This window comes from Callorhinus ursinus, unplaced genomic scaffold, assembly GCF_003265705.2.
Source record: "Callorhinus ursinus isolate GAN/ISIS: 27379988/994484 unplaced genomic scaffold, GSC_fseal_2.0 scaffold10, whole genome shotgun sequence".
Classification (NCBI taxonomy): Eukaryota; Metazoa; Chordata; class Mammalia; order Carnivora; family Otariidae; genus Callorhinus; species Callorhinus ursinus.
The window spans coordinates 49,003,437-49,012,852 of NW_027397072.1; the positions used below are offsets into that span (position 1 = coordinate 49,003,437).

Genomic DNA, 9,416 nt, shown 5'->3' on the forward strand with positions numbered 1-9,416 from the left:
GCCAGGGTAGACCGGGCACAAGCGGGGGAGGGTACTTGGGGGCTTCAGTAGCCCCTGCCTTGTCAACCAACACACAGATGGCTTCCTTTGGTCCCTGCCCTCCCCTCCCTCTCGTGACCCAACATTTTAAGGATGGAGTCCCGCCTACTGCCCCCACTTCCTCATTCCCCATCAGCCAGCTCACCTGCTCTAGCCTTCGCGACCACCCCGAAAATATTGACTCCGCTCCTCACCTCCTCTTTCCAAGACCACAGAGCAAGTTGCAGTCCTCATGCCACCCGCTGCCCTCCCAAGGCCCCTCCCCCAGACAGGCTCCACCAGCCCCTGGACCCGCCCTCCCTTCCCTCCGCTCCCTCCCGGTCCTTCTTCCCTCCTTGCCCTGGGCCCACTCCCACTCTCCTCTCTCCCCCGCATCCCTTCATCCTCTCAGCGTTTGGGGACACCCAAGGGCTCCAAATCTAGTCTTCATCCAGGTGTAAAACGTCCTAGCTCCAGCCAGATCCAGATGTCCCACTGCCTGCCTGCCTGAAGGTCAGCGTGTCCAAACGTCAACCTGCTGACCTCCCCCAGCAAGCCTGCTCCTCTTCCACGGTCCCCATACCAGCAACAGCTGGCCTCACTCTCCCTATTCACCCAGGCCAGAAATCCGGCTAAATTGCCCCACCGGCTGTCAAGCCCACCAGCCACAGCACCCCTTGGAGACTTCCCCGCCTCCCCATTCTGCCGTGGCTCTAGCTCAGGCCATTGTCACCTCCAGCCCGGATCCCTGCCCAGCATCCTAAAGGCTGGCGCCTCTAGCCTGGCCGGCCTCCATCCAAGCCCTGCCTCCATCAGAGCACAAGCATCGGACCATGTCACTCCCTGTTTAAGACCATCTCATGGTTTCCATCCACTTCAGAATACGTTATAAGTTCTCCGGCCGGTCATAAAACGCCCTTCACGATTTGGCCTTGGTCTGCCTGTCCGGCCAAGTCTCCTGATACGTCCTCACCGGGTCCCATTCCATTCAGTCCAAAACACAGCACAGCACCCCACCATGCCAAGATCCTCCGTCAGTGCCTTTGCCCTTGCCGTTCTCCCTCCCTGAAGGGCCCGCCTCCTGCTGATGTACCAGGGCCCGGCCAAGCACCCCTCCTCCAGGAAGCTTCCGTGATTGGCTTGGTCGAGAGTCTCACTTCTGCATTCTCATTCCTCTCCACGCACTTAGTAACAAAATGCCTACGGTAGTCAGAGTGATTTTTAAATTATTGATATATGTATCTACTTTTTATATTTCATATATATTTATAAAGGCCCCTGACACCTTTCTCAGTGTCTCCACTCGGCTTGAAGAGGTAACCACTGTCTGTCACTTCCCGTGTCACCTTCCTTGGCACTCCTCTGTGTCCCCCGCAGACTGAGCTCCTGGTGATGACACCCGACGCTTGGGCCCTTCACATAGGGCCAGGCCTGGAGGAGGTGCGGAATAAACACTTGCAGAACTTACAAACTAGTAGAGTGTCATTTCCATCTGCCTCCAAAAGGGCTGCCAGGGGCTTTGGGATTTGGTCTAATATCTAGAAGTGAAAGTGAACCAAGAAATATATGGATTTTTCTTCCTTTTACTACGAAGAAACCACACTTATCTGCAAAGAAGACAAGTTCTTGGGAGGGAGAAGTCAAGCAGGCATCTAGCACTGTGCTCTAAGAAGCAAGAGCCTGAGGGCTATTGGCGGGAGAGCGGGAGGGGGTGCTACTCAGCTCGTGTCCAACGAGGGGGGGCCCCACAAGTCTGGGATGCAAAGAAGGCTCTGGGGACAGGCGTGCTCCCGGTCACCTCAAGCTTGCAGGACCATCCCAGGAGGCGGACTCAGCTTGTTGCCCGTGGCCTAGGATGGAGTAGTGAAAGCTGCAGGCCCCAGGTTCTCAGTCTGAGGCACTGCATCGGTCCGCAGGTGCCGGCAGCAGGAGGCTCAGCGACAATGACTCTCAGCCCCAGCTGTGAGGAGAACCACGTGGGAGCTTCTGAAACTCCGAGACCCAGGCAGCCCTGCAGGCCAGGCTTCAATCAGAAGCTGAGGGTGGGGTCCACACCCTGGAATTTTTCAGCACTCCCCAGGTGATTCCAATGTGCAGCCAAGATGGAGAGCCGTGTGCTTCAAACTTGAACTTGCGCATTGAACCACCAGGGAGTCTTGTTAAAATACACATTCTGATTTGGCGCATCCGGGGTGAGGCCTGAGAACCTGTAACTCTCACAAGCCCCAGGTATCGCTGATGGAGCTGGCTTTATGGCCAGTGAGCGGCACGTCACAGGGGGTATTCAAGAAGTAAATGGCTGATTACATGGTATGGAAAGTGTGGAGAGGGTTAATGCATTGGATAAGGGTTAGGATTACATCAGTGCTCACCAGCCTTTCTGTTACAGCTGAAGTCTCCCCCACCACCACCAAACGGCATCATCCACAGAAAGTCACACATAAACCCAGCAAAGCAGAGTTGCTTGTTAGAGTGAAAGCAGGAACCCCAGAGCCCTGCCCTCTCAGCCCCCTTCATCCCCCACTTCGGGCACCTAGAGCCTCCATGAAGTGCATTAGAAGATGCACTGGATACTATTTAATACACCCATGTATCTGATTTCAGATGCTGGGGATTATTTCAGAGACTGTTGGTGCTTGAACAACAAGGTGATTCCAGATAGTGAGACATTAAGTAAACCTGGATTAGTGAGCATTAAGGCATTAAGGACAGGCGAATCTGCAGGATCTGGGATGACACAGTCTGTATTTAGCAAGTTTATCCTGTAAAATGTGCTGCTTCCACCAACAGAATTTAATGATCAGAGTCCATGCACGTATCTCATCAAGTGGGAAGGCAGCCAAGCCATCCCTGCTGTCACAGCCTCTTGCTGTCCCTCCTGGTCCTCTCTCTGACTCACCTCTGATGCATCCCTGACCCCTCTTCTCTTCTCCCAAGGCAGATATTAATTCTGAGAGCTGATAAAACCCTGCCTGGCAGGAACCTAGGGAATATCAGAGTTGAGAGTCAAACAATAGCATGGAGCCACACATAATAAGATTACACAGGTTCCATTGGCCGGCTCTCTAAAATAATGATTTTGGCAAAAAAAAAACTACCAAACAGGATTGATTATCTTCAATTAACTACAAGGATATGATAAAATTTCTCCAAGAAAGTGTCAAGATGGGAGAAATGTATTTATTTTCCTATCTTCTACTGATGGAGTTTCATTCAAGAGCCATTTAGAAGTTTTGATAACTCAGACATTGTTTAAATTGAGTATTTGCCATTTCTATGTAAAAGGGGTTTATCTGAGCAAGATTTAGGGGGATGCATTTAAACTTTGATCCCATCCAAGAATCAAACCTACAGGTTGGTTTGTTTTTGTTTTTTTGTTTTTTTGTTTTTTATGATTTTGGAGAGGGAGGTTGTTGAGGGGTTCCTGGAGGGAGCAGAAGACTGTGCATCTGAAGACCTAAAGACCCCAGCTCCACTAGAATGTTCTTAATGGACTTTTTAAATTAAGTTTATTGCAATAAAATATATATAACATAAAATTTACCATTATACATTCCCGGTATTGTTGCAACCATCACCACGCTCCGTTTCCAGAACTTTTCCACTATCCCAGATTCTGTACCTATTATCTCATCCTCTCCTCCTAGCCCCTGGCAACCTCTATTCTACTTTCTGTTCTTATTAATTTGCCTGTTCTAGATATTTCATATAAGTGGAATCATACCATATTTGTCCTCCTGTGTCTGGCTTATTCACCTAACATAATGTTTGCAAGGTTCATCCATTTTGTACCCGGTATCAGAACTTCATTCCTTTTTATGGCTGAATAATATTCCATCATTAATTATATACCACATTTGGTTTATCCACTCAACTTTTGAGGGCCATTTTGGTTATCTCCACCTTTGGGCTATGGTGAATAGTGCTGCTAGGAATATTGGTGTGGAAGTATCTCTTTTGAGTTCCTGCTTCCAAATCTTCTGAGCATACATCTAGAAGTGGAATCATGGAGTCATATTTCTGTTATTCTTCATTATCCCTGTTCTAGAATGGACAGGTTAATGCTCTAACTGATTATAATACTTTTTAACTGAAATTAAGTCCATACTTTCTGTTGTTTACAAATAAATAAGAAAATAACTTTTCCTTCTTAAAAAAAAAAAAAAAAGAGGCTGGGGGCTCCGGGGTGGCTCAGTCAGTTAAGCATCCGACTCTTGATCTCAGCTCAGGTCTTGATCTCAGGGTTGTGAGTTCAAGCCCCACATTGGGCTCCATGCTGGGCCTGGAGCCTACTTGGGGGAAAAAAAAAAAAAAAAGAAAGGTTGATAAGTTATGTTTAGTGATTCAGCTTCGCATTTTCCTAATGGTCTAATCTGATCTGTGATTTTCCAAAGGGCACTTTGTTTTAAAGTGTAAGTTTTATTTTCTATTCAGGTATGGTGAGGCCAATAGATGAGGACATGATTGCCATGGAAAAGATAATTTATTACTCATAGTTCCCAGGACGAAGGGGCAGACGTGCCACACAGGGCCACAGGCAGAGAGAGACCATGGGGGAACTTCAGGAAAGACTTTATTGTGTGTTCCAGAGAAGGAATGGGTGAGGCAGGGTAAACAGGCTTAGAATTGGCTAGTTTGAATCATTTCCGTGGGTTCCGTGCCCCTGACTGCCCGAGGTGGCCCTGGGGTGACTATGGCTGCCAGATAGCATCCCACAGTGTAAAAGCCCCTGAGAAAACAGGTGGGGGTATGGGCCCTGGGTTGGTTAGTTTATATATGAAAGTCACCCCAACACGAGTTATCTCTAGGAATCAGCTGGCACAAGGAGGGACAGCCCTTTCCAGGTCAGCAAGGCCTAGACCTCAAAGCACCAGATACAGAAACTAAAAAAATATGGTTAACACACACTTTAAGTGAAGTCATAAATCTCAAACAATGGGGTTCCAACAGGCTTGCAGACCTTGGACCTGAAACAGTGTTTCTCAGGGCTAACCAAGTATCCAAATAACTTGGAGAATTTTCTCAACTGTGGTTTCATGCTTCTACACTCAAGGCCAATTAAATGTCCATCTCTGAGCACTGATCATTTTAAAAGCTCCCCTGGTGATTCTCATGATTCCCGGCTTGAGAGCTGTCAATTTAGGACAGTGTTTCTCAAAGTCTGAACCTGGACCAGCAGCAGCAGTATGGCCTAGGAATTTGTTAGAAATGCAGATTCTCAGGGGGGCGCTTGGGTGGCTCCGTTGGCTAAGTGTCTGACTTTGGCTCAGGTCATGTTCTCAAGGTCCTGGAATCGAGGCCCGTGGCAGGCTCCCTGCTCAGCAAGAAGTCTGCTTGTCCCTCTGCTCCTCCCCCCTGCTCATACACGCTCTCTCTCTCTCTCCCTCTCTCAAATAAAATAAATAAAATCTTTAAAAATAATAAATAAAAAATAAAATAAATGCAGATTCTCAGGCATACCCCAGACCTGCTAAGTGGGAAAGTCTAGGTGTGGTCCAGCCCTTTGTGTTCAAACAAGCCCCCCAGGTGATTCTGAAGCTGGCTCAAGTTTGGGAACCACTGGTCCAGGGTAAGGAGCACAGGTGAGGACTGCACAGTCCTCCCATCATGTCCTTGACCCCCAGCCTGATGAGACTGGAGCAGCCTGTCTGCACAAAATGGATGCGCTCAGCACCCTGCTTTGCTGATCTGTGGTGCGCTACTTAAGAGCTCTTCAAGGGTCCTCAAGTTGCAAATTTTAATATTCAGAGGAAGCTGAATAAGTAGTAAAACTGTGGGGCAAAAAAGTGATTGAAAACATAGTACCGATAAAGGAGAGAAATGAAATAAATAAGTGGGTTTTCCTTGTTGGGGAAAAAAAATCATTTCAGAGAATAAGCATAAACAGAGTGGAATAAAATACCATTGGGTGACCTTTCTCCAGTGACAAGAAGCTGGTTCTGGGGTCACAGTCCTGCCTTCTTATCCCGGCTCCTCTTTTTAGCAGCTGTGAATTTGGGAAAGTTAATTAATTTCTAACCTTCAGTTTCCTCATCTATAAAATGGGATTACGATGGTAGCTACCTAATCATTTGTTTTCAGGATCAAATAAGAATAATATAGTTGAGTAGTTGAGTGCTTGGCTTTGTGCTCTTCACTAATTGAAATCTAACTACCCTTTCTGCTATGAATACCGTACATTATTATTAGCACAGTGATCTAGAGTGAACTCCCCAAAATATTAGCTGTTCCCACTACGATTATTACTATTAGGAGACTGAGCCTCTCCATTAAGCTCACATCAGGAGAAAGGGGCTACAATTAGCCAGACATGTCAAGGACCCCCTGAGAAAAATATCCTTTCTCAAAATTCAAAAAAAATTATTTGAGTGTCCTACTTAGAAAGATCCTTGCCTTAAACAGAATAGGATAAGGTATGCTGTTGTAACAAACCTCAAAATCTCAGGGGCTTAACATGGCAAAGGTTTCTTTCCTGCCCTTGTTCCAGTCAAACTCAAGTCAGTTGGTATCTGGCCTGCGAGTTGTAACTCAGAGACCCGGGAAGCTTCCATCTGGAGATAGATTTTTAAGGGCCAGGCTTAGAAGTGGCTTATACTTTGTGGCTTTCACCCACTGATCCTAGTTCTAAGATAAATGTAATCTCTCTCCTCCAAGCTAATTATTCTTATACCCGTGAATCCATTTGTCATGCAGAATGGATGAGAGCTCACCAACCCTTCAGTAGCTCTCATCTGAATGTACAAATTGGCCCACACTCCTGCACCAAAACTGAGCCTAAATGTAATCTGACTGGTATAAACCGAGTGGTACAACCACCTCCTGCATTCTAGAGACTATACTTCTATTAATGCAGCCTCGGGTTGCATTTTTTTGGAGGGAGAGTGTCAGGAATATTGAACTTACTATCAACTAAAATTGTCGTACGTATACAACGGATTCAGTTCCCTTTCATCGGTGTTTATTCTTCTCTTCAATCTCAACAGGAATCTCTATTACGGAAAGAGTCCGCAAGAAAAACATAAGTTGAAGAGATTTGTTTTCTCTAGTTTATCCATTTATGTATCACCCAACCATTCAATGCAGGCGGCAAGCCTCCCTGGGTGTGCCTTGTCATCCAAATGCTGAGAAAGCTAGTTGTCAAGCTTTGACCACCCCTGTTATTTCTTAGACGGACGCCTCCCATGCTCCCTGTTGCAGGTACCACATCTGTGTGACTGTGCTGATCTACTTCCTCCCCTTGCTGGTGATCGGCTATGCGTACACGGTGGTGGGAATCACTCTGTGGGCCAGCGAGATCCCCGGGGACTCCTCGGACCGTTACCAGGAGCAGGTCTCTGCCAAGCGCAAGGTAATCGAAGAGCAAGAGCATCTGACCCACCCTGGCACAGGCGATAGGCTGGCAGGCACCGGAGCCCCAGAGCCTCCCGAGGCCCAGAGGCTGCAAGCACAAAACATCCCTGGGTCTGTGGAACAGTGGAGGGGAGGGCGGGGATGTGGGGCAGGGGAGGGAAGAGACCTTTCTTCGTCGTATTTGTAACCTGGGCCCACCTGTAACAGGCAGGAGCCACTTCCTTCTTGCCTTAAGAGTAATTGGCAACCCGTCAAGCTATTAACATGCACACACATACACCACACACGCGCGCACACACACACACATTTAACTACAGAGGCAGTGAAGAGCTGTTAAGTCCTCTTTTATTATTAGGGTTCAGCAAAATAATACATTCACTTGATTCAAACACCAAAAAGTATCAAAAGGAACAAAATTAGTGATGGAGAACAGACCAGGGGTTGCCACGGGTTATACCGGGGGGAGATTCTGCCTATAAAAGGGTAGCATGAGTGAGTTTCTTTGTGGTGATGGATCAGGTCTGTATCCTGATTGTGGTGGGGTTTTCACCATCTATGCATGTGACGCAATTTCATAGAACTATACACCAAAAAAGAATGAGTGCATGCAAAAACTGGCAAAATGCAAATACAGTCTGAAGTTGAGGTAATAGTGCTGTGCTAATGTTGATTTCCTCATTAATCACGTGATAGAGTTGTGTAAGATGAGATCGCTGGAGGTACCTGGGAATTCTCCGTACTACTGTTGCAAGTTCTTGGGAGTCTTAAATTATTTCAAAATCAAAAGTCCAAAGATATATGGAGTCTTACCATGAAAGGGCTCCCTCCTTTCCAGGTCTTCCGTCTACCCAGTTCCCAAATGCGCAGGTGTGCGCACGCGCACACGCACACCACGGTAACCACTGTTATTTGTTATTAATCCGTCCAGATATTACAATGTATTTATAAGCCAAATATATAGTCTTTTCTTTTTTACACAATAAATACACACTTCTTCCCCTCCCTTTTCTCGCTTAACAGTATCCACAAGATATATCGAAAACCGATACATCAAGAGCTTTCTAATTTTTTCTCTTTTGGTACCTCTTTACATAGTATCTCATTAGTGGATGCTAGTTAGTTTTTCTCTGAAGGTTTCGTGGGGATAAAAAGGAACATGTTACATCACCCACTGTTCATAAAAACCCTTGAAATCCCCTTTCGCCATCTGGTGCTCCCCTGCTGCCGCTCTCCAGACCCCTCCCTTCCCCTTCCTTGCCCAGGTACTGCCCTGGCCCGTGGTTCCTCCCCACACCCCCCCGCTGCTCCCTCCCCCTTCCTGGATCTCTACCCCCTGAACACCCATTCCCCTGGGTCTGCCCACCCTTGGCTTCTCCGCTCACTGCCCAGAAGGATGATAGCACACAGAGGTTCTCGAACATGAGTGTGTCTCAGAATCATCTGAACGCCTGGTCAGACACAGAATTCTGGGTTTCATCCCTAGGGTTTCCGATTCTGTGAGTGTGGAATGGGGTCCCAGAATCTACACTTCTGGCGAGTTCCCAAATGATGTCACGAAGCTGGTCCCAGAGCCACACTCTGAGGACTACTGACGTAATCAAAGTCCCTTGGTACTGCACATAAATTGTCCTTCCTCCTCCTCGAAAGGAGTTCTTCTCGATACTCCCCAGCCTGTACCGCACTGAGTGCAGCGAGAGGGCGGGAGAAGAGGGAACCATGACAAAAGGTGGTCTCACCTGTCTCACGCTCTTGGAGTCTCACCTCTCGCCAGGTGGTCAAGATGATGATCATCGTGGTGTGCACCTTCGCCATCTGCTGGCTGCCCTTCCACATCTTCTTCCTCCTGCCTTACATCAACCCTGATCTCTACCTGGAGAAGTTCATTCAGCAGGTCTACCTAGCCATCATGTGGCTGGCCATGAGCTCCACCATGTACAACCCCATCATCTACTGCTGCCTCAACGACAGGTGAGGACCCCATCCCCCACACTCACTCTGGGGGCAATAAGATCATTTGTCTCCATAGCAGCCAAGCATCCAACCTAGAT

The 9,416-nt window shown here is 47.5% G+C and overlaps 1 protein-coding gene across 2 annotated transcripts in view; it reads left to right on the plus strand.

Moving 5' to 3' along the window:
- The window catches only part of TACR1 (tachykinin receptor 1), a 154,226-nt gene that overhangs the window by 141,660 nt on the left and 3,150 nt on the right, over positions 1-9,416 (plus strand). For both annotated transcript variants that reach the window (XM_073897484.1, XM_025867639.2), the window contains 2 exons: positions 7,216-7,366; positions 9,140-9,336. In XM_073897484.1, coding sequence (XP_073753585.1) covers positions 7,216-7,366; positions 9,140-9,336 — 348 coding nt within the window. The remainder of the gene's footprint in view (positions 1-7,215; positions 7,367-9,139; positions 9,337-9,416) is intronic.